The following is a 26,277-nucleotide window of genomic DNA, read 5'->3' as shown; positions in this document are numbered from 1 at the left end:
GTATTCACCAGAAGGTGTAATTGTTTACACACAGCATGATCACCATCATCCCAGACATTGCTTCTCATCATACCTCCTAGAGCGACATGGACAAATTCCACAATTTACCATTTCTTTCCAACAGTAAAAACAGACACATGCAAATGCGATGTTTGAAGAGATGACACATGAGCATCCGAGCACACGCTGAAAAGAAAATATTTATATCTATGCAAACAGCCAGAAGGCATTTTCTACGACCACAGATGAGGTGTCTGAAAAAAGGCCAAGAAATATTAACTAATGTCACCACCTCCCGTTTCAGCTTCAAAACAACTCACTGCCAAGGAGGGAACATGAAACATTCTGTGTGCACCGACTTCAGAGATAAAAGGAAATGTTAGTATACACGGTGACCAGAAAGCTACCCTCCTGAGTTATCGTGCATGTATTCTCCTTGGCCTGCACACAGCAATGCACTCAAAACCCCTCCCCCCAACACCAAATTCACAGTCATCACACACAGGAGCTGCACTGTTTTGCCTGAAGTCTACACTGCTTTCACAGTTTCACAATTGCCCGTCTGCACCTTGAGTCGAGGGGGAAGACCTGAGGGTATGTTTTAAGGATTTCCATCCTCAATTACACTGTGAGAAAGTGTCCACTCTCACTCGATGGGAGCTTAGCAAGGTGAGTACAGGCTGGCAACAACTGCACAAATAAGCAAGCCATCAACGCACTACTTTAACACTTTAAAGTGACCAGATAATTAGAGATCCACATACATTTATCTGGTCTCCTGGCAACCATATTCTATGTACCCTGCTGGCTCTGTATATATTGCTTTCAAATCATTTCATGAAATAATACTGTTATTGTTTAAAGACTGTACAATTTTTATATAACATAATGGCAGTCAATACTATGGGAAAGCGGAGTATATTATCAAATTCTAACTAAAAAAGAAGAATGAGGATAAATGTATATGAAAACATACAAACCTTTTGAGAAGAAGATGTCACAGAAAATGTTTCTCATCAAAACATCACCCCTTGACGGCAATAACAGCTGCACATACTTCAGGCATTTTGTCACAACTTCAGCAATGGAGTGCCAGCTCCTGCTGCCCATTCTGCACTAAGCCCAGAGCGTTTCTGGTCAGGCAACTGGGAAGGCCCTGCCTCAATGTCAAAACCTGTTGCTCTTGATTACTACATTTGAAGTTAAATCAGCCTGGGTGTTCAGCATCATTATTATTTTGGAAAAAAACAGCATTCACCCACCAGTGACCTTCTCCATAACACTGCAGTGAAGAACAGACCGATCCTATTTTTAATACATCTTTTGTTTGGACACCAGCAGAACAATGCCAGCCCTTCATATTAGTATATTAGCCCAAACACAGTGAGAGAAGCCCTTGTGCTTTACAGGTCAAACTACCACAACCTCCATACAAATAAACAGGGTGGGCCTAAAGGGGCAACAGTTAAATATTTCAAACTGCAGAGCGACAAGTGAAAATAACTTGATTTTGAAATGGAAACCAATGTCCTGATGTTGCCAAAATATACTCAGAACAAGTGTCAGGATTCACAAAGCAGGGAAAGACTGCTCTAGACTGCAAGGTCACAGATTAAAGCTTTGCCAAAGAAATTAGGGTAACAGGTGTACCCAACACATTTCTACTTGTCTGACGTGTCCCTTTAAATTATTTTTATTAAAAAACTGAGCACAAACTCCTCATGAATTCTGCAATCTGAGTGCAAAGCATCAGTTTGAAAGCATAAATTCACAGTTTATATACTGAAGGAAGGTGAAGAAACCATTATACACTTCAAGGAAAATCTATATGGGGAAAGTGGCACTGAAACTCTCTCCATGCTTCAATCCATCATATGTTTTATACCATGATCTACTTAACTGCCTTTATTTATTTATACATTTAAACTGATGGTTTGATATACCCATCCAATACAAGAATTTCAAATTGTGTGCTTTTCATGTCTCAGTTCACAGCTACAAGCCCTGTGATCAAAACAAGAGAGAAAGAGGAAGTGTAAGCATTCTCCTCTGACCCGCCCACCTTAAACCTGTGATCAGTTAACACATCACACACCAGAGTGATCACATCAGATCACTTTATTGGCCATATACAATTTCTTGTGTTAGGAATGCGTCTTTTCGCATACCACAACTTGCTCTCCATGAGAGACAGGGAGAGAAGCTTGGGGTTAGAGCACAGGGTCAACCATTTATACAGCGCCCCTGGAGAGCAGCTGGGGTTAAGGGCCTTGCTCAGGGGCCCAACGGAGTAGGATTCCTCTGCCGGACGCGGGATACGAACCGGCAACTTTCCAGCCACAGGCGCAGATCCTGAGCCACAGAGCCACCGGTCCACCCAAACCAGAGGTTCAGCGCCTAAATGGAGCAGAGGCACATCCCTCACTGATAGTACTGGATCCCCTTCAACAGATCAGGGAGCATGGTGGTCTATTTGTCAAGAGGCCTGACCGGCTAATACCATCCTATCCCCCCACAGAGCCCAACCTGTACTGGAGTGTGTGCTTTTACCAGTTACGCAACTTGGGACTCTATTTTTGCCTTTTACGGCAAATGTTGATCAGTGTGCTATTCACACAGAAGGAGAAAGAAAAGACTCCTAAAAGTGGTATGCCAAATGAATGTTCCTCGCATGCAATACACCAAAGTCTCCTAAAAACAGTCTTTCAGTATAATATGCCTTTGATTTACAACTCTAGATGACTTATTTTAATGAAGATATAAATAATGTCTACACACTTATCATTAGTTTTGCACCAGGAAACTAATCTAAGACAACTGCTATGCTGTCCTGACCATTCACAGGACCATCTTGCTTCCATTTGTGTAGACCAGAATACAAGCCAAAACATGGGAATGCTGTGAAGCAAAATCTAATCCCTCCAGGAAACTAAACTGTGTATTAACTTTAACAAGCCAGATTCACAGCCCAGTTCTCAATCTGACTGAAGCAGGGCTGTTTGAATGCATCAATGCCTTTGAATCCAATTACAACTGGCATATATACAACTTTTCAAATTAGTTTTGGTTCCTTAAGCTTGGACAACAGGCAGTTCAGGGTCATACAAATCTTTGAATGCTCTGGATTCTACTAGCCAAAAGGCTGAGCTACTGTATTTACCACGTACAAAACAAGCTTGCAAAACCAGTAACGGTTTTAACCTTCCTCTCCCCCCCTCCCCATTCAACTCCATGAGAACATGAATAATTACTCTTTTAACTATATTTAGATTTTATTTTTTGATTTTCATTTTCATGCAAACAGAACAGTCTACAGATGCTTATGACTTACGTATTACTTTATTTGCTAAAGCAGCATCATATGTCAACTTGACTGAAACCCGAGTTTTACTCTCACTACTGAACACCAGCAAGCTGGAAATGGAAGACAAATAAACACACTGCCAAAGTGTGTATGTAACCGTCTAGCCACTCTTTAAGAAAAATGAAAAGGTACTCGGTCAATGACATCAAACAGAACGAGAACTGGGAAACAGTCCTACGTAAATCCTTGCAAAGCTCCAGCAGAACAGTAGCTAGTCCTAGTCTTGAAGATCCACTGGGTTACCGTCTTTGTTTATCCATGTCTTTAATAATTCAACTGGTTCAATTAAAGAGCTTAAATGGTAATAACCACTGTTGCACTGTAACTAGTGATTTAGAACCTGAACTTCCCACCCTGGTCCAGGAGAGCTATAAGGTAAAAACAAAAAATATATATTGTCTAATCTGGTCAAATTTCACCAAACTGGGATTGTTCTTCAATAGTCAAACACAGCTATAGAACCTGAAGGCCTGGTGCCATACAAGACTTAAATTGTAGAACTCCAGTGGCTTGAAATCTTGTATGTGCACAACATATCAAATATAGGCGATATGGACAGAGGCAGGTTAAGTTATGTATACCGATAAATTAATGACTTCTTCAGTAATACCTAAGGGTATTTTCAAAAAACGTTTTCAAAAAGCAAAATGGCCTAAAGTCTGTCTAAACTGCATAAATAATAGGGCTTAACACTGCACCAACCTGTTATAACAAATAATTCTTCACTACTCTTGTACACTTCAAAAACTGGAGATAAATTTATAGGGCTCGGACTACAAGGTTTGATAACTCAACTCCACACGAAAAAATCTGGAGAAATTAATTCTAAGAAAACACTGAACAACACAACTGGTTTCTGCAAAACAGTTTTAAAACGCTCAGATTTCATTTCAGTACACTATTCCTTCAGCTGCTGTGCTGTGAGCTTCGGGGTGTCGATTTCGGCACATTGTCATGCAAATCTGATAGCTTAATTTCATCCGCGCATCGACTGTGCAAGGAAATCCTGTTTCACCGGTCACAAGCCCCAATTCTATTAGAAAGAATCCCGCAACGCATCTCAATGTTTTAATTCTCTTCCATTACCACAGGTGACAGCAAGCAGCCACCAATTAAAACCAAAGCTGTTATCAAAAGGGAGCAAGAACTTTTTACCACCACTGGAGTCATATCTGAAGCACATCAAAGACCAGTGGCACGACGCGTCTAAACACACGTTTGCGGTAAAACAAAAACTGCTTTCTGTTCACTTGAAAATCTGGGACATAGCACATGTGGTTTGTTTCTCCAGACAATTATTCCATGAGCGACACCTTAAAAGGCGTGCAGGCCTACAGGTTATATTTTCCCGTTTCTTTCGTTAACAGTGATTATTACAATTAATAACAATAGCACTACAGTGGTTTACAGGGCAAGACTGTCGTGACAACATCAAAGTCTTTGTGTCTGTTCCCATCACACGCTGGTGACACCGAAATATCACAACAGCAACACCCGTCCTTTTTTAGGTCTTTCAAACCACAGTTCGATTCGTGTTAACAATACACCTTTTACGTCAAGGTTTTTAAGGTTAAACGTAAACAAAGAAGGTTTCTTTTACATTTCGTTAATGACAAGGCACCCCAAAACCCGATACTTCAAAAGGCACGGATTAGGCGTTTCTTTTATCTCCTCACTCATGTCACAAAACATTCAACTACACAGTTAGCAACAAGACAACAGAAAACAGCTAACCAGTAGCATGTAAATTGTAAATAAGCCTGGGTTCAGGCAACGTGTTTATGAGTTCAACTGCATTTCAAAGAGTCAAAATATGCATTTCTCAAAAAGAACCCTGCTTCTAAACAATCATTTACCATATGCTAATATGTACACACGTAAATAGTGCGTTTTTCCTTGCAATCAAAGTAGAAAAAAATGCCGGACTGTGGAAGCGAGAAGGCCTTGGCTGTGCCCCATCGGTGGACAGGGTCAGTGTCCGACGTGTCGAGAGACCTATTATCATTAAGGCCGAGAAGTACAAACACAGCGACTCGACTCCAGCTCAGGACATTTGCCGACCAGGGAATATCAATTCACCGCTACTCCACATCGGACTGCACATGAATTTGCCGCTGTGAATCTCGCTTTGCTGTGTAGCTTTCTACTCAGGCCCGTCGGGCGTGCTACTGACTTTTCGATCTCTTTCCCTCCTGATTTTTTTTCTACCTTGTCAGGAAATCACTCTTAACAATACACATTCCTGACAGCGCGGCTCTCTCTGACCTGCGCCATCTTTGACAAGAGTCTTTCGGGGCAGACGAGTCTTGAAACAAAAGAGCAACAGCGGGCATGAGAACCCCGCGCCAGACTCAATCCGAAGAAAAGAAATATCCAAATTGAGGATTTTTAAAAAGGAGGACCACACCCCCTCTCTCGCTTACCTTCGGTCTCCTGTAGTCCTGTCCCTAAGAGCAGGACTACGAATGTTAAACAACAACGAACTGCATCCATTGTGTTTCAGATTTACTCCAGACTGGCCGTCTCTCGCACACAACTTCGGCTGTCTTGGCTGGGAGAAATCGCATCTCTGATTGGCTGGCAAGGACGCCGCACCCCGCCCAGCTCTTACCAGCCAACACACATAGCGGAGCCGCAAGTCAACACTCGGCTGCGAGCGCCTAGCGCAGTGTGCTAGGGCGCGGACAAGTGATATAGGCATTGTATTAATTCGGGCTACAGCTAAGCAACATGAACGTTAAACCTGTGTGGGAAACGTAGGCTGCACATTGTTCAGAATTACTGTTTTATTTTTGATTAAGCAGGCTACGCACTTAGGTCTAATATCTTATGAGAATTTACTTCCTTAGATAAGCATAGCATTTTGCACGTATTATCTCTGTATCATGCATGTCACTGTGCTTGGTCATGGTTCCCCCAGCTGGCCTCATGATTCACCGTACAGCTCTCTAAGCCCCGTTCCACTGTTTACTCCTTCACTGCTTCTACCGTGAAAGTGCACAGCAAAATCGTAAAAGAAAAACATTCCCTCTCAAGTAATGACGTTTTCTTAACAGTCAGTAAAGGAATTAATAACGTATTATATAAATATCATTAAAACGGATAGGGGTCGGATAGGTCTTCCAGTTAAAATGTACACTTTCAAAAATGTAATTTGCTCTCCGGTTTTATTCACTTAGAAACGCAGGTTGGCAAAATATTTGAGTCCCGTAAGAGCAATAACTTAATATTTACCAGTAAACTAGACTTGACTTATTTATTAAATATACTGCTGCAAAAAAAAAACGGATGTCTGTATCTGGTAAACAGAAGTGCTGAAATTACTTCTTCATCCATATTTGCTTAATTGTAAAGAGGATGCGATTATCCATTTAGTGAAAGGAATAAATTCCCATTAGAGACGTCCTCTACCAGACCATTATTCCTCGTTTATAAAAGTTCTGTATGACCGCGTGTATCCTTTAAATTCACGTTGTTTGATTTAGCAGTAGTAGTTACACCGTTGACACTGTGCTGTAGCCGTTTTGCCAGGACTGTTATTTGGCCAAAAAGAAGACGAGCGATTCTGACTCACCAGGGAAGGCCTACAGTCCAAGATATTGAGACCAAGTAATCAGAATACTCTGCTTTGTCAAACATACTGTAGGTGCCTAACTTGTAGAGCAACTGGTTGTATCGTTAAAAAAACAGATTGCAAACATTTCTTACGTAGGCATTGTGGTAGAAGTAGTGACCCAAAAACTAATTAAAACACACGGTTTCGTTTTATAGGGACTTGAGTCTGCAATTTCATGCAGATTCTTTACAAAAGATATACATTTCACGCCTGCTGTTGTCTTTATGACTACATGTACAAACTTTTTAAAAGTCTTTTATTTAAACCATGTTGCCAGTGCCAATTGAAGTGACCTCTTTTATGATCTGCCAAAGATATGTTCTATCTTTAATGTGCATTAACAGGTGTATTGTCAGCATTACTATGTATGCCTCTGAAATTTAAATCCAAGTTCAAAGATAAGGTCAGAACTGAGATTAAAATATTTTCTGTTTGATTAATTAAATTGATTGATTAAAATTGGCGACAAGCTGTTGGGTGTCATAACAGAATCTTAACAAGCAGGTGGGTCCAGGCAAACAGACACAGCTGTAAGGTACAAAACACCAGTGAGCTTTATTTTATGATGTAGGGAAAATAAAAAACAACAAAACAAAAGCCTAAGCACTTTTATGAGCTTCTATCTAAACTTCTTCTCAGCGTCCCTAATTACCCAAGCCAAGCAGTTAAACTGCTTAAGAGCCTCAAACAAAAAAATCTTAAAACAGTCGCACTGAGACTCTTCATAAAATTGCCAAATTAGAAAAGTCTCTCTGAGACTCTTTACCATTTAAGGATTTCATTTCATAAAGAATGTTGACAAAACTCTTAGAATTCACTAGTTCCTTGAGTCCATGGCCAGTCTTTCTCCCTCCTGTCAATAGCTCACAGAGGATCTCCCTTCTGGCCTTCAGACGGCAGACATCCCTGTCTAACTGACCCAGGAAGCTTCTTCTTCGTGCTTTTTAAACAGTCACCTGACTAATTGTTTTTCAGCAACTGGCTAGGTGATGGAGAGCAGCAGCTCATGTGTTCCCAACAGGAGGACCCCATATGCTCCCTCCTCATAAGGAAGGCCATTGGACGACAGATTACCAGCCAATTCCAAGGCTACATCCCCCTGGATTTTGAAGTGAATGGGGAGGGTGGGAGGGACATACTTTCTTTCCCCTGGATCATGTACCCTATGGTTTTCCAGCTCTTGTTCTTCAAGAGGCAGCCATCTCTCTTGGTAGCCCCACATGTACTCTCCCATCCGGGTACTCAAAAGTCTTCAATACCCCCTTCATTGGGGGTTGCAACCGTTGTTCTTCCATTTCAATTAGTTGTCGGTCAGACAACCTCTCCCTCTCTTCTAGCGCAGATCTGTGGTTCTCTAGCAACTCTGTTTCTTTCTCTGTTGGAAGATCTGGAAGTTCCACGTCTTCTGCTTTATTTGGCTGCCTGTCCTCAGGTTCAAGCCAGTCTTTCACTTGTTCTCTCACAGTCATCATCAGGACACAGGGCATCTACATGTACTTCTGAACGTTCCACCCAAAGAGACCTCCGTATCAATCTCTAGCACTGGTGATGAGAGCTCCTCCTCCCTCACCTCTGAAACTTAGTAGCTTCTTTGTCCAATGGGTGACACCCTCTGTCTTTGACTGGCAATTCTCTGAAAAAGGCTTGTCTTTTTCCTCATACTTGCTCATTCATTCATGTGGCTTGTAAATGTCCCTGCGGTATCTTGACTCTCTCCCTCTCCTGGATCAGTTACTCCTGAGTGGTCTTCGGCTCTACTCTGGCTTGATTCGGGTAAGACTGTAACCTCCTTTGCTATAACTCTCTTCAAATCTCCACTGCTTCTCTGTCCTTCATCTGTTGTTATGATTTACTTAGTTGCTGCTGCATTAAAGCTAACTGCACCCTTGGCTTCTCATTTTCTAATTTGGCCGTTTCAAACTGGCTCTGAAAGTCGTCCATCTTTGCCCACCACACCTGCTTCTGTTGTTAGTTTTGTGAAAAAGGTTTAGGGCCTCCTCTTTTCCAGCTCATTGTTTAGCTGTTATGCATGCTGCTCAGCCTTTCTCCTTGTCATGCTGCTCTGCTTCTCTTACAGTTCCTCCATTGGAGGCTTTGGCTTCCAAATGCCACTTCACATCTGCCAGTGCTGAGTTTCCCAAAATGTTGCTGGCCAGCTCTCCAGCCCGTTTTTACTTGTCAGCCTCAATCTGCTTGCATGCTTGCTCTGCTGCTGTCAGGTCCTCCTGTAACTGCATTAGCTCAGCCTCTAGGCTCTTGGCCTTCTCCTCGCTCTCCTTGACTGCGGTCAGCACTTTCTCCCCGACAATGCAGGCATCTCCCATCTCCCTTTGGAAGTCCTTCATCTGGGCCTGGAGCTTGTGCACCTGTTTTGATAGCCTTGTCCTGATCATGATTTGCTGTCTTTATGTGACACTTGACTTCTTTGACGTCTCCCTCCAGCTTTTTCCCTGCAGCAGCTGCCATGTCTCTCTGCTTCCACTCATCCTCCAGCTTGGTCTCAAGATCATGCACCTGTTTGACAAAGACCAGCAGTTGCCTGTCTGATTTGGGCTTGAAGGCTTTCTATCCCAGTCTCCCTGTCCTTCAGTCTAGTCTGGAGTTTGGTGAGGGAAGTCATCTCTTGACTGGCTTTTTCCGGTCTCTCCTGAAGGTTGTCGTTACCGCTCAGAGCTGCCCTTATCCCTTCAGTTACTTCATCTCACACTCAATGTAAGGTACAGAACAGACAGCAAACAGCCATCTATGTTTTCAGTATTCTTGCTGCTGTTTAGGCCGCAGGGCCTCACGTTTCTCTTTTAGCACATTAGTCCGCTTACTGCACTCTTGAAGCAGCATTCAAATCCACCATTTTCTTCTTACTCTTACTCTGGGTTATATCCCAATCCACAGCCAGGGAGTTCTTCCCCTCAGGTCCTATCTGGATCACTCTTCTCTTAGCCTTTTTCTTCTCTTCAGTGCTCAGTAGGACCTCAGGCTTTGCCATCATCTGGTCAATACGCTTGTTTTGCAGCTCTCCTCTCAAAGACTGCATCAATTGTTTTCTCTTCCCCTCATGAGAGCAGGCTCGTGTCTTGTGGCACAAGTTCTCCACTGAGACTCTTCATAAAATTTCCAAATAAAGCTACAAAATAAATATCTTCTCTGATATAGCTGATATAATATTTTGTAAGTAATAATGAATAGTATTGTATGCATACAAAATTAAACTCAATAAATATATAGTTGGTTTATGATAAGATAAAACAGTCGACAGCTTTATATGATTTTGACATGATAGTCGTTATCATTTGTCATGAAGCAGGGTTTGTGAAGTAGAAATCAATTGAGGGAAGATTAAAAGACAGAGGCAGGCAAAGGCTTTGATCTCTGCTCTGTCTGTGATTGCATTGTCCCTTCTTTCCCCCAAGTTGTATGATACTAAAAAATCAAGCATGCCGGGATGGCCACAGAGAAAATGGTGACTTGCAGCTGTTACATGGCCCACATAAGGAGCTAATTATCTTAATAACCAGAACTTACAACTTACAGACTTACAGACAGCTTACAAGACTTCAGATTGATTTAGAATGAATCTAAAGGCATATGTGTTCACTTTGATATTTGAATATTTTATTAACCAAAATATCAGGAAAACAAAACTGCCCTTGGAGTGAGTGAAGTCTATTTTTGATCTGGCTTCTCTGGCTGAGGATTCATCGAACACAGACTGACCCTCTACCCTTCCCCCACGCCAGCCAGTGGACAGCAGAGATTGATGAGAGTCCATTGTCTGATCTCCATCCCCAGGACTGTTGTTCTGAACTCTGGTTTTGTACGCACTGCAGTAAAATTTCCCTAAAGAGAGAATCAATGTGGACTGCTGCACTTTTGATTTTGCAACAGTGTCTGTTTGTCAAATTGTGAAACGAACTGTGCTCCCTGAATTGCCAACAAATAAGCAGCACCAGTGGATGCTGGCCAAAATCAGTGTGGATGGCCAGACCTGTTATCTCCCATCTTGTTTCTGATTTGTCTGACTTTCTGTAATCCCTGCCACACTTTTGCCAGCCATCTGGCACCAGACTGCTGTAATCTATCTCCATTACAATAGCACTCCTGTCTGAACAAAGGACTAAGCTACATGGTTATGGGTATTCCACCTCAGTAGTAGATATAATATTCTAACACTGATTGCCAAACCCTCGGACTCATGATCTGTCTTCACTACTGAAAGATTTTACAATATAGTGGATCTATACCTTACCCTTTTTTTATAAAACACTGCCTTTTATAGTACTAAAACTGCCCCTTGGGGATAATATTCTCTTAAAAACTCTGTCAAATTGCACAGTGTACAAACTTAATTCCCTTTAAGGGGATTCATGTAAACTTTTTTTATTACAGAAAATACCTATCATTGCTTGCATAAAATATTAGGATAGCTTTGGAAATTGTGGTGATTTAGTGCCATTCAGTAAGTTTGAGTCCTTCATTTTGCACTCACTTTAGAACTGCCCTGCCTTTAGCCAAAATGGAGGGGAAAACACATTACAGGGGAAAATGTGAAAGAGAGAAAATTGTACTTTTGGTTTATTGTTTTACATGCAGAATGACTTGGTTATTATGTTTTGCCCAGGGTTTAATTCTTATTTGTGTGTTCATGTTTCACTCACATGGGTTTTATGCCAGACGCTCCAGTTCCCACTTAACTATCAGTGCAGGTTGGGTTTGCTTGGATTCTCGAAACTCTTGGTTTTCTTTATCCTTTTCCAAGGGAATAAGAGGGTTAAAAGGTATTTCATACTTTGGGGGTTTGCTATTAGTGCAGTAAATGCAACTAGTACTGGTAATGAGACTTCAGAGAAATAGAACCAAAGCAAACCGATGGGCCAAATGCCTCCTCTCATCTGTGGCTATTTTGATAATGAGGTGAGTATAGTGACATTGTTGGGAACGGGAGGAATATCTTTCTTTTGTCTTCAGGTTTAAGGTTCACAGTGTTTTCAAATGCTTTTAACTTTTAAGCTGTGTCTACTTTCTCTGCCATCTCTCTTGACAACATTTGCTTTGCACCTAATCATTGAACATCAGTGTTTCGGTCATCAGTCAGATAAACAAATATGAAAAATCTGAATACAAGACTGTATTGTATTTAAAGCAGCAATTATTGTCACTGCTTCGCTTTAGAAGTCACAAACAAGAAAAAGAAAGATCTATTAAAAGCTGCACCTAATTTAAGATATGCAGAATATTGCTTCTACAGGTTGACTTATGCTCATTGGAGCTTGAAGTAAATCCTTTAAAACAATTTATTTGCAGTATTTCAACTCAGTACCTTATTTCTGGGGTAGGATCTTCACAATCTGAGTTTTTAAACAATCAAGAAAAGGCTAAAATGGCAAATACATTTCTGACCTTGTTTAATATGTAAAGAACAAGCTTCTCCCTTGGTGTCCTGGATTATAGACCTGCAGGCCACAGTTTGTATGGCTACAGAGCTGTGAGTCCGAACAGGTTGTTAGCAGTACTGGAACTCCACAGAGGACTGTCCTTTCTCCATTCATGTTCACTTTTTAGACCTCTGACTTCAAGTACAACTCCGAGGCATGTCATCTGCAGAAGTTTTCAGATGACTCTGCAATTGTGGGGTGTATTAGTGAGGGGAGGGAGGAGGAATATAGGAGCTTGATTACCAGCTTTGTGGAGTGGTGTCATCTTAACCATCCCCAGCTTAACACCAGCAAGACTAAAGAAATGGTCATCGACTTTCAGAGGAATAAGTCTCCGCTGAACCCTGTTTCCATCCAGGATGAGGATATAGAGAAGGGTTCAGTGCTACAAGTACTTAGGGGGCACACCTGGATGATAAGCTGGAGTGGACTGTTAACATGACACCCTTTACAAGAAAGGTCAGATCCAACTCTATTTTCTTAGGAGGCTCAGGTCTTTTGGTGTATGTGGAAGACTGCTACACATTTTTTTTAATCAGTTGTGGCAGCGGCCATCTTCTACGCTGTGTGCTGGGGGTGCAGCATCATGGCAAGAGATGTAAATAGACTCAATAAACTCATCAAGAAGGCTGGCTCTGTTTTGGGGCTGAGCCGTGACCCCCTGGAGGTGGTGACGGAGAGAAGATTGCTGACCAAGCCAAGCTCACAGCCATCATGAGCAACACCTCTCATCTGCTACATGGGACTGTTATTAGACAGCAGAGCACTTAACAGACTGCTCCAGCTATGGTGTTCAAGGGAACGTTTCCGCAGGTCCTTCCTCCCGGTGGCTATCAGGGCGTATAACACTGCCCTAGGCTAGGACTGCTAGCCCTTCATCTGCTCGTATATGGACAGCATGTTGCACTATTGTACTTTTTGTAATTATTGTTTTACAGTGACTATGAGCATATTTTGCACACACTAACTCTATATGTTTTATTTAGTATTGCTGTACTTATTTTATTTTAATATTTAGTCTATTCTGATGTCTGTTTTTGCTTGTCTTGGGCTGGTCTGCTGTAAAACCTCAATTTCCCTTTGGGATCAATAAAGTCTTATCTATCTAAACTCCTATTCACATATCATGAGCTTTTTTGGTCTGGCTGAAAAGTGACCTATTTCTGCAAGCTCTACATTCTCCCAGTTAGCTTTCACTATAAAGTATTTAAAGACACTTCAACAGGAAACTACACTGACCCTATAAGTACATCTACTGTATGTTTCACTTTGATATTTAAGCCTTAGGCAGTTCAACACTTGAAATGTGTTGTCAAAGCCTTTAGCCAGTGACTTATAGTTATGTAATCTTTACTTAACTAATTCAAGAACAACAACTCTGAGTCTGTAACATGCATCTAAAGCCAAAAGCACTCTGAAATATTTTTCTACCTTGATTTCTTACTTCTGACTATGTTATGCTGAATTTTACCCACATAAATTAAACCTGTAAAAACTGTGAGGAAATAGTTGAATTAATTTAATGGCAGTCCAGACCACCTTGTAGATTTCATTAGTCAAAATATTAACATTAATAAGCAAAGAGGTAAAAGGATAATAAGAACACCAGACTGAGACAGGGCTATTTGACCTGTCTAGCTTGTTTGTTGTGGTTTTATAATTTACAGCAACCTTCAGTCACAGAAATATATAGTAAGCCATATTGATTATGTCAGTTTTTCTATTTTAAACATCTGTTTAGCTTATTAAAGCAGTTACCCTTTATGCCTTCTTTATTACTATTTTGATGATAGAATCATGTGCATTTTCTATTCCAAATGCTCATGTTCTCATGTTCATCTATTCCAAGTGCTCATGTTCATATAAGATCTTCACACAAATGTGTGCAGAAGCTCCAGAATTAATGAAAGTATCTTCATCCTGACAAAGGTGTTAAAATCATACGCTCCATTTTGAAGAAAGTCTGTCAGCCAGGTGTGAAAAGCAAGTGGAGTTTGTGTCAAGCATGGAGTGTTGACAGGTGTGAATATTAATATGAAACACACCACAAAGAGCTTGTTTGCTAATGACAGGAGATGTGGAGAGGGCAGATGGTGAGGTCCATGACATTGGATGTGTTATTCTGGACAACTGGTAGATACCCATTAATATCATATCGAAAATGCCCTATCTATGCCCTTCATATCCATATCCCCGTTATCTCTACATTGAAGTATGTATGATAAGATCATAGCCTGAATTTACGTACCGAGGAACACTCTCACACAATTCTAGAATATGAAAAAATCAATATAGTACCAATATTTAGATACTGTCATTATTGTTTTACGACTTATGTAAGTTAGCATTATTAAACTTTGGTAAAGATGTTTCTGCAATTTTTGTATTAAGAATGTAAAAATAACCATAAGGGCTAAGCTCAACTGTAGAGTAAATATTGACTCTGGGGAGGTTAAAGAGACCAGAACGTCTGCAGTTAACCATTTCACTTGCTTCACTTAGAAAGTGACAGAATCACTTATTTACAGTTACCAGGTTCTCACATTTACCAGAACTATTTACAAATGGTTTGTCTGAAGTACAGAATCATTTTAAGAAAGAACCATCTTTGAGGAATAATCTTTCTTTTAGGAACAAAGTGGGGTAGTTTTTGGATTTCCCTCTTGAACAGCAAATGCAGCTGAACAGTCTAAATTTATTACACAACTGTATATTATTTTTATTGTAAAAAAAGGCAACAATGTGTAGCCTTAAAAAATCTTGACATCTTCTGGTTCAGACCCTGTGTAAATGAGTCATTTTTGTCACTCATGAGCCACAAAAAGAAGAGGACTACAAATGAAATGTCTCCTTACATTATTTTAGCAATTGTAAATGGAAAAAAGCAAGTGTAAAGCTGATAACAGATAACCAAAACAAGTGTTCATACATGAGACAAAGGTGAAAAAGAGTAGTTTCTCCCTTCTCCTTTTGAAATGTTTGTGTTTTTTTATGTATGTTGACTGAAGACATCCTCTTGATGGAGATCCTGCAACCTGCGTATTCAGAAATTACCTGTTGTGACCAATTGTGAAGCCGAGGCTGGCAATGACCTGTTCCAGATCTGAATCTTTATCACCATCTAGTGGTCAATATGTGGACCATATGCAGTGCATGAAGTTACCATGCCATGTTGCTGTGTATATTATTAACTGTACATGAGATATGGGTGTTCTTCTGTGATAAATGTAATCTCAAACCAGTTCAACAGATTGTGGGGAACAAATACAATGGTCTTGACTCATAATGCGAAAGATTCATTTTGGCATTCAACCACAGCAGCCTCAATGCACACACTTAAGAAACACAACAAGATGGAACACTTTTGACAGAGTTTTATTTTATAGGTAATAAAATATGCATTGTCGGCATTTTAAGAACTCACAAATACTGGCGTTTTTGCTAAAACACGATGCAAAAAACTGAGGTTTAAAGTTATGCTTAAGTGCCTATATTTATATATGTTCTACATTTTGGCAGTACATATCACATTTACGTTGGCAAAAAAAACTTTGAAATATAAAAATAAAAACAAACAATAACAGGAAAATAGAAACCCTTCTGTAAAAGTTTAATTCTACAAAGCTGCCTAGCACAATAATACTGAGACAAATTCACTTCATGTGGCAGGTAGCAGGGATGCTTGGACAAACAACGCAAAAACAAACACACAACAGAGTGAGTCACCACAGTACATTCTGGAATAAAACACTTCATAATTAGTCATCATGCAAGTACAATAACATTTAGAATGGCACATCTACTGTATATCCTGCTTCTTAATTGTTTTTAAGAAAACTTGATGGATCCTATTTCAAGCATCCACACATTGAACAAAGTTCAAATTCTTAAAAATTACAATATAAACATTATAAAATTATTGCATTACTTTATATATGATTTATTTATATTTCTTTAGTAAGGCATGTTGTCATATTATCCACATGTGGATAAAGCAATGATTGTCATTATCATAAACATGGCTATTGGTTTTCTTCATCTGAACATGTTTTCTTTTAATATGTTTACACAGGAACAAAATAAATCCCTTTTCTCTTTCAGCTTATGAATGATGGTGTTTTTATAGGTAATAGCTCTTCCAGTTTGATTTTCTTCTCTTCACCTTTCTTATTTACAATAAGAAATGTCTAAACCTGCATACTAGTTTTGAATATAGTAACTTCATCCTCTGAGCCTTAGCAATTATTTCTGAGCAGAAGAGAGCTGGCATGTCCATAATACATAACCATCTTCCCAGTCCACAATGCCACCAGCTTCTCTGCTGTTTTCCTTTCATTTGACTATAGCTATTTCTAGAGGAAACAAACTATGTGTCAGGGTGCAGAACTGTTCTCAGTCTCTAAACACAAAGAGCAGAACCTCAGCAAGTGAAGCCCATCACTTTTCAAAAAAGCAAACGGATTGGTTAACATTCCCTAAGGAGGCAAATGTTTTAAGCCTTCATAGCAGCAGAAGTGATCATAACTGCCCTCATTAGGAAAATACAATTTTCTTTTTTCCTTTTCAGTATCCTAACACATTTTTTCAGGTAAAAGCATGGCCTTTACACACATACTTTAATTTAACTTTCAGCATTCAGTAAGAGGCAGCTACAATCTTAAAGGCTAACAAAAAGAGTGAAGGAAAAGCTCAGGAGAAGTAAGAAATATACAGGCATGGCGAGAGCAGGTGCAGCAGAGGTCAATGTGGAGACCTTCACCTCTGATACAGTGAAGGCCGACAGTGGCACATGGGAAACTAGGGTGGGACTTCCATAGTTTATCAGGGAGTCAATCTTCTCAGCTTCCTTGTTGCAAGCCTCTATCTGTTCAGTGAAATACACAAGCATTAGGGTTTATCTGGAGCACACAGCTGTGCAAAACTTTATCGCCAAAGAACTGCATGTCCTGAGTATTTTTTTCTGGTCTTGGAAGGCACATGTTGACTTCATTTATACCGTACAACAGTGAATTTACTTTATTCACAGATAACAGGTTTTTGGTGCTAATAGTCAAGATTCTGTCCATGTTTTTCAGTTCTGTGGTACGAAGTGTCAGGCACTGTGGAATAACTGTCTGGTATAACAATCTTTCTGTGCAACTAAAAACCAAGACGATGTCCACTCTTGAGGATATGTTCTAAGTTTTAGTGGGGCAGCCACCTGAGCTGAGCTTTCAAACTGCTTACAGTATATTAAGAGTATGTTAGTATATCCTCTGATCCCTTGCATGTTCTGCAAGAAGAATATCAAATAATGCCTTCAAACAGACGTTCTAGTCCCTTAATGCAGACATAACAAAAAAATACAATTCCATACTCCGTCAAACTACTCAATGAATAAAGGAGTATTGGCTTACAGGTAAGACAATCAGTGGACTGTGTGCAAAAATGAAGGGGTAATTTGCAAAATAACGGGCTTCGAATAATTGTGGGTGGAGTAAATTCACAGGTTCTGGTAAGCTATGTGGATTCCTGTAGGAGTGATGTATAATGACTATGTATGGGTCGATGTCTGGTATTTGTAATGTAATTTTTTTTGTATAAAACACACGTAACTGCTTAGATGCAAAATATTGTGAGAATATCAACTTCATAGGTACTGAAGAACACCATGACATGCAAAACATACAATACATTAATCAGTATGCATCTTACATATAAAAAAGGATGAGTTGGTGAGATTTAAACTCACGAGAACTGGTTTAAACACATTAGTGAAAAAACGTGTTTTATCTGTTACTCTTTAGCATACAGCTGCAATGCAGTTAACTAGCAAATGTGTTTAATCATGTATCACTCCAATAATTGTCACATATTTCTATAATTAGTAATAACATTAATTTTAGAAAAATAAAATATATTTTCTCTTTCACATTAAAACAATAAAAATGTTTAATCAGAACAAGTTTCTCAGTCAGTCACATGGCTACCCTGATAGACTTCCTTCAGGAAGTCTTAAGCTATTTTTTAAAAGGACAACCCATGACATTTATACACGTGATGAATATAGCATCTTAGAATAATACAGCACCTCTTATAAGAAACCTAATATACAAGTTGAAAAAATAGACTACAGTCTGTCATAATAAAACTATTCTTACCAGGAGCAGTGTGATGTGCTTTCTGCTTTCATCAAAATAGTGCTGTTAATTTTACAACTTGATGACAAAATTATGTCACTCCCTCTATTAACAACTTCATGAAAAAACAAGAGTTACTTACCTGGAAAATTACAAACATAGGCACAATCAGAACAGTGCCATCTCAGATCAGGTGTTACAGACATCGTAATGTTCTTTAATTTCAATACTTCAATTAAAATTTCATTTAGAGTGGCTATCAAAAGTATTCACCCCCCTTGGACCTTTTACATTTGATAGTGTTTCAAATTGTAATCATAATGCATTTAACTGGAAGTTTGTGCTATTGACTGACAGAAAACACTCTCTGTTGGTGAACAACAATTTTCAGCTTCTGCCACAGATTCTTGATTGGAATGAGGTCCGGGCATTGACTGGCTCGCTCTAGAACACTAACGTTTTTCTTTTTAAACCACTCCACTGTGGCTTTGGCTGCATGTTTTGGGTCATTGTCCTACTAGAAGATGAATTTTATCCCAAGTCCCATGTCTGCAGTCTGCAGCAGGTTCTCTTTATTTTGCTGTATCCATTTTTCTTCTAAAGCATTTGGTTGTACCAGATCTATTTAAGTCGGACACAGTGAAAATGGCTGAATACATATGTAATCACTTATTTTCTGTTTTATAGTTAATTTATATAATATAATTACTTAGTACTTTATATAATGACTTTTGAAGGATCTGTAGAATTTTGTTTTTAATGTGACATTTATAGAATGTTTTGTGTTGATCAATGGCAAAAATACATTTAAATGAATAAATACATTGTGATTCTATATTGTAACACAGTAAAATGTGAAAAAGTCCAAGTTGGATAAATAGTTTTGATAGTCACTATAATTCCACAGTTTGAACTTCCACTTTTCAACCAGTTAATAAATAAAAGATTTAAGAATAGGTTTTTTAAGGGTCTTCAAAGTGGAGGAGGGGCAGACACACACATACACACACACACACTGAAAGGGGCAGGAGACTTGTTTCAACCTCAGCCTCTGCTGTCCAGCCTGTAACAGGTATAGAGCAACATACCTGCAGGGGAGTGGGCCGCTCATCAACAGGCACAATGAGGATCACAATCTCTGAATCGATGCTTAGATAGCCGAATATGTCACACTGCGGTACTGAAATATGGAGTCGCAGTATCTGGAGGATATCATGGATTGTCACAGGCTTGTTGTTATTGAGCTGCAAAAAGAAGAAATAAAGATGGTGTGGGCAGATTCACAAATCAACAGATTAATCAGCAGAGTGCACAAGACTGTGGATCTGAAGGGTATTTTAAATGCCACTAAAGGATTTCATCCATCCATTTCTAACTGCTTCATCGAATTCAGGGTCAGAGAGGAGCCGAAGTCTACAGTATATCAGCGGGTAACGGGCGCAAGGTAGGACACACCCTGAAGAGGGTGCCAGTCCATAGCATCACGGCATGGCACATGCTGACACACACACACACACACACATCAGGGCCACTTTTCTCAGAACCCAATTAAACTGCCAGTATGTCTTTCCTGTGAGAGGAGACCAGAGCACCTGGCAAAAACCCACACAAACAGGGAGAGATGTAAGAGATGCTTCCACTGACAACAAGGAAATCAAAATCATTCCCACTCAGTTTACACTGTTAATTTGAAGACAACTTGAAATACTTTAAAAGGCCATAAATCTACCGACAGTCAACTAAAGCATGAGGAAGAATGATGGCAGTGGGGATATCTCAAGATCTCCACAATACAAAGACAGAGTGTGCTTTACCTTCGCAAAGACATTCATTTGCTCTTTAGTCCACAGAATCTGAAGCATTCCTGCGCACAAGGGACAGCATGCTCCTATGAACACAAACATTGGGTTCAGTTTAATTGGAAAATGACAGTGGGATCCAATAGCACACCCAAAGCTGTTTTTTCATGCATGAACAAAGCTGGTGATTTATGCAGTCCAACACTATTGCTATTTTTGTTGTGTATTAATATTCATAATACTATTTATAAATGCTTCCTTTCAACACTTTAATGATGAAAGACCACAATTTTGCTTAGAAAAAGAATCCCAAGAGTTAGTACTGTTCATGCTGATTTACTGAAGTGAATTAAAATGTAAAAAGATAGACAAAGTAAAGCTGTGATTTGTGAGGGCCCCTGGGCCCAGTCATCCATTAGTTTACTGCAATAATTGTAACCAAGCTGAGTTTTTATACATCACTACAAGAATAACTTTGCAGCAATTTCTGGTGTCAGAAACCAACAGATTAATCCAATCAGCAACTTCCTGAATGGCACTGGACAAGTTTAAAGATCTTGGTATGCAAACAAAACCCAATCTAAAATGAATCAAATAGTAAAGACTTCAAGACTTGCCTCCTCATCTTACCTGGTGGTATAACTGGATTGCATCCTTTTGTGGGGAGTGCTGGACAGTTGATGGTGGCACACCCTGAATCTGTGCTGACCTCAGACACCACCCCCACAGCATGACAGCGGCCAGGGTAGTCCACAGCCACACGGTCTGAATAGGCAGCGCACACTGTGCAGTAGGTCTCCCCATTGTGACCACATACAGGATTTGGTTTCTTGCAGGCATCCTTCAAAGAGCAGTGCAGCAAATCAGTGATAGGAGAAGGATTCTGGGCTCTTGTTTCCTCACTGACTAAAAGTTTCCAGATGAGCAGGCTTTTCAAGGTTCACCCTTAATGCTAATTTATCAGTCCTACTGATAAGCTTTAACAAAGGGTTTCAATGGGAGCCACAGTTTTAATCTTTTAGTACTTCTACAGACATGACTGTACAAAGGTAGAATATTTAAATTAAAACATTCATCTGCATCCAAAATGTAGTTTAGACACAGGAAAAGTGACTGCGATAAGCTCTTTTCAGGGATGGGGAAGTGGAAGTACAACAGGTTAGAAAAAAAAAGAAATGTTAATGTTACATTCTGTTTCATGTTTACACACTGTCAGTGTGGCGTTTCAGATAATGTTTTCCCACAATTGGGCTACTCTTTTTTGTTCCCACCAGTGCAGGTTTCAGATGCAACTAGCACCTGTCCAAATGTACCTAATATCTACACTGCTGCAAACTGCAACCAATACTCCGGTATTGATCAGTCTTAACAGCATACAGTTTAAAATAAATTACTTACGACCCACCTACAGTACACCTTTTAGAATATCTTGTGATAGAGCACTTTTAGGAAGGTAATACATAACTTCTTAATAATTACTCTTTAAATCACTATTCATTTTCAGGGAGGATGTTTGCTGTTAAACCCACCAGCAAGACAAAAATCAATTTTATGAGGTGGCAGTATTTCTTATGACTCTTAAATGCATTCATTTGCAAAAATTGTTCTTCTGGAAAGAAGTACAGCTAGACTCCTTATTTCAAACACTATAACTGCATGGTCACATCTTTTCATTAAAAAGCCGTTCATTTAGCCTCCTTCTCATTTTTGTGTCACACAGATATTTATGTGCCTCTCATTAAACACCCTGATGTACCTCAACAGCCATGATCAGTCCAATGAGTAGACTGTCCCACAGGTGTGTCAAGGACATACCATTGTGCTCATTTTCCAAACAAGTGGAGTACACTTCATTTGACTAAATTACATGTCATTGTGTCCACTTAATGCTAATAACTATCCAAAATACATTCATCCAAACAATTTGAGAGACACACGGCTATTGACAGAGGCCAAATTATAGCTTTCAAAGCAGTGTTCAATTTGAAGTGCAATCTGAAAATACTTTCTATTTTGATGCATTTGCAAATTAGCTTTATTTTATAATTAATATTAATTTTAAGACAGTCCTGCATCCTCTTGTTGGCTTAATAAACAAGATGAACTGCCCATTAACGAGCGGATATCATTTATAGCTAGAACCCCTTCAAATCGTCTAGTGATTTCATGATAATCCGCTTAAAGCAGTGCTGTCTAGTCTTGGTCCTGGAGGGCCAGCTGTCAGTGGGTTTTCATTCAAATTCAGCTCTCAATGAATTCAACATGTAGCTTGAGCTAACTAAGTGGGTAACTGGCTTAACTGAACTAGTTTAATAGTTACTGTCGGCTCTTCAGGTAATACAGATTTAATGAGACCTAGAAAACCTGTAGACATGCTCTTCAGGAACCAGTATTGGACACCCATATTCTAAAAGAAAATAAGTTAAATTTACACAAAAGCAGTGAATATTTAGTCAAACATGAACACAATACTGACTATACAGTGAGGCTCTAAAAAAAGACGGTAAACATTTTCTAGCCAAAATTACATCAACGTCATGCAAATATATTAGAGGGCAAACCTTCTTCTTGTACATTATTGAAGGTGCTTGCTAAAAAAACCCAGATGGAGAAAAGAGGGATACCTATAAGATGTAAGCCTCTGTCCATCGCTATCATAGTTCAGACTGAGGTAATCCCTTGTCATTGGCAAGATAAGAAAGACAAAAAGACGAGAACTGACACAAAAAGACAAAGGTTTCAGCATCTACAGAAGATGAGGAAGAGAAAAAAAGTATACAAGAGAAAAGACAGACTGAATTATTATAACAGCAGTTGAAAACAAAAGTAAGCGCCAGTATGTCTGTAAGTGAAGGATGGTTTTTATAATTGGTCAGTTTAGCTGAACTTACAGCCCTGTACAGCCTGCATTTTTATAAGGAATAAAACAGATGTCACTGGCTTTCTTATAACAAAGTACCGCTTGCTCTAAATGTCACAGGCCTATCATTCAAAACTCATAAAGAGCAGTGAAATGCAGGAGTTATGTCACTGACTGCAAAGCTTCTTCTTGTGATGCTTATTTATAGAGTGGGCAAATTGTACATTGGTCTTAATTAGAGGTGTATAATGGTAGTATTCTCAGAGTTGTTAATTTACCTTCACAACAGTCTGCTTAAAAACAAACTACAAGAGAAAAAAATTGCCCAGGTGTAAAAAAATTAGTAGATTAATTTGCAATTTTCCACATCCATAAGTTAGTTGTTCTTTGGGTGCTCTGACAGGTCAAAAAATGAAATAACTGTTTGCCATTTGGCACAGAGGATTCCAGATATGACCTGACTAAAAGCCTGTTCTTGTAACCTTGAGGTAAAACAACAGAATAATCATATTCTACAGAATTAGATAGTTAATTAACATCAGTGGTTCTCAGTCCTGGTCCTGGAGTATCCCCTTGTCTGCTGGTTTGTTTTCCAACAGTACTCTTCATAATTAATGTTAATTGAGGCAATGCAAATCCTTCCTATGCAAAATATTGTTAAAACTCCTATCACATATTTGGCATTGGGATGACAATAAAGATAATATTCCAGTAAGGCAAAAGTGGTTGTAATCACAAAACATTGCAAAAATATTAAAACTAATTAAATAAAGGAACACTGTATAGACCTCTTAGAAGATGGCTGTTGACATGAAGTCTCACCCTTATACTATTGAAACAGACATATTTATATGAGCTACTGTCTTTTTGATGTCTAATATCTCCTTGGCAATTCCATCTGATGTTTTTTTTCCCCAATTTCAATAGTTATAATACCTATTAAGTCAGCAGGGCTTAAAATGTCCCCATGTGCAAATTGAGAGCTACGTCCAGAGAACCGTAATGGCCTGTGTTCATTTATATAAAGATATTTATTTGTATTCTGTCTCTGCTAACACAAATAGCACTTAAAACCAAAACCTTGAGTAGGACTGGTAAGGACACTCAACCCTGCACTGTGGAACAGAGGTCTATAACCAAGAGGCTATCAAACCCCATCAGGAATATATTTTTTTTCAGAATTATAATTTTCAGATATTCTTCCTCTCATGCCTTCCCAGTATGGAACTGCTTACTGCTAACGAATTCAGCTCACCACTCCAAATCATAAATCAGAACAGGAGAGGTGAAGACCTACAAGTGTCCTTTGAATTGTTCTGTCTGGTCACCTGCTTTTCTAAATACATAACTATCATATTACTGTTAGCACACAGACATGCTGTGCAGTCACTGGAGTTTCTGTTTTACAGGGAGCTGAGGACAACCTGGACGACTGCTCCACCTAAATCTAGCAAATAAGTTTAAATACCAGTTAAGATGGTCAACCTCCACAGGGCGTGGAGAGGGTTGAGCTTCTTGGGAGCCATATTGGAGGCTCTTGATTTTAAAAAATTAAATGAAGAAGCCAACCATATTCTGCCAAGAAGCTTCCGCCTACTTGTATATGTGTGAATGTCAAACACTCAATGCTGTGTCTTTATCTTTATATTCAGATGGACACTGTAGATGGTGGTGATTCCAGATATTAAAGAAAGTCCTGGCAGCTTAGTGAGAAGTCATCAACTAATGTATCAAATGATATTGAGGAGTTGCAAAGAGAATCAGTCTGCATTCACACTTTCCTAACTCCTAATGAGAAGAGAAAACAAATGATGAAAAAGAGTTTTTACTGTCATTTTCACTGATCCAGACACTGAACCAGAATTCCTTTGTGACACTTCAGCTGACTCCAAGTTTCAGCAGTCTGCTTATGAATGTGGGTCTCAGAGGAACGCTCAAGCCTGCATCTTGTTATCTCAGGGTGTACTGCTGTCTGACTGACACTGCCATTCGCTGCTGAGAGACACTGTGTGTTTGTTATATTTATCTAAAACTTTCACAGCTGTAAATTTGACAATAACTGTTATAATCTCTCGCCTTTTTTTACCAAATGTTCATTTAAAAAACATAAAACCAGTTTCAGATGCTCTCCCACTAAGCATCACTGCACTGTGGGCACCAGACACGTAGCAAGAACCCAATCTAAAGACAGACGCTCAACAAAAAGGTACAGTGTTTGATCATGGTTTAACAAACTAAGCCAGTGATCAAGAGACATGTCAGGTCAGGAGGACTTCCATTTAGTGACTGAAAGTTGTACTCTTCTTTTTCAAGGTCTGATTTTCTAATTGTTAAAAAAACAGAGGGAAATGAAACCCTCACTATTTTATGAAATATTTCATTTATATCCTAAAAAGGATACTTAAAAATAGCCACACTGTCAAACTGGTTTTTAAGATCTAGTTCATGTTTCCTAATTTCACTGTTTATTTTCTGTCCATGGTTAATTTATTTTTTAGTTTTTTAAGTTAAAATGTAGGTACAAAGTAGAAAGGTAAGATCCTAACAAAATATAATTTAACATGTTATATAATAACATTATATCATAAACAGTAGTAAAACTCAAAAAAGGAACCACAGACAAGAAACCTTCAAATACGTTGGCCCACTAGATTCTATGTGCCAGAATTCAAAAGCAAGTACATTAGAGATCTAGTCCTACCTGGCAATGACCGATGTAGGCAAGGGTCTTTCCACTTTTGTAAAGCTCACAGAGATTAGGATGCTCCATATTGTCTACGTCACACACTGGATCCACCAAAGAGTGGTCACATGGCCCAGAAAATGTCAGACATTCATACTGAGTGCAGGGGTAATCATCAATGCTTGTCAGGCACACTTTCCGTTTTGGTATACATCTGAAACGAGAAAAAATTATCATTAGTACTACGGTCATTCAAGATACGATATGGAAACATATATAGTTTCAGTGCTAATTTTTTTTAATGACAAGTAAGTGTGTTACCTCCCTAGAAATGTTCATAGGAGAACATAAGAAAGGTTGAAAGAGCAAGGAGGATACATATCCTCTCCCTTTTAGCTCAATTG

General features: G+C 39.2%; 2 protein-coding genes across 2 annotated transcripts in view; both read right to left on the bottom strand.

The window, feature by feature from the left end:
* The window catches only part of tgfbr1b (transforming growth factor, beta receptor 1 b), a 58,926-nt gene extending 52,980 nt beyond the window's left edge, over positions 1-5,946 (bottom strand). The window contains exon 1 of the mRNA XM_088643374.1: positions 5,788-5,946. Within this exon, the coding sequence (XP_088499500.1) occupies positions 5,788-5,857 (70 nt within the window). The 5' untranslated portion in view covers positions 5,858-5,946. The remainder of the gene's footprint in view (positions 1-5,787) is intronic.
* Positions 5,947-15,771: 9,825 nt separating this feature from the next.
* The window catches only part of reck (reversion-inducing-cysteine-rich protein with kazal motifs), a 70,305-nt gene continuing 59,799 nt past the window's right edge, over positions 15,772-26,277 (bottom strand). The window contains exons 17-21 of the mRNA XM_088643373.1: positions 25,892-26,087; positions 20,961-21,171; positions 20,346-20,419; positions 19,620-19,775; positions 15,772-17,276 (exon numbers count right to left, since the gene is read on the bottom strand). Of these exons, the coding sequence (XP_088499499.1) occupies positions 17,070-17,276; positions 19,620-19,775; positions 20,346-20,419; positions 20,961-21,171; positions 25,892-26,087 (844 nt within the window). The 3' untranslated portion in view covers positions 15,772-17,069. The remainder of the gene's footprint in view (positions 17,277-19,619; positions 19,776-20,345; positions 20,420-20,960; positions 21,172-25,891; positions 26,088-26,277) is intronic.

The sequence above is a fragment of the Lepisosteus platostomus genome, chromosome 8 (assembly GCF_059453375.1).
Source record: "Lepisosteus platostomus isolate fLepPlt1 chromosome 8, fLepPlt1.hap1, whole genome shotgun sequence".
NCBI classification, from domain to species: Eukaryota; Metazoa; Chordata; class Actinopteri; order Semionotiformes; family Lepisosteidae; genus Lepisosteus; species Lepisosteus platostomus.
This window is presented reverse-complemented; position numbering and strand designations above follow the sequence as displayed.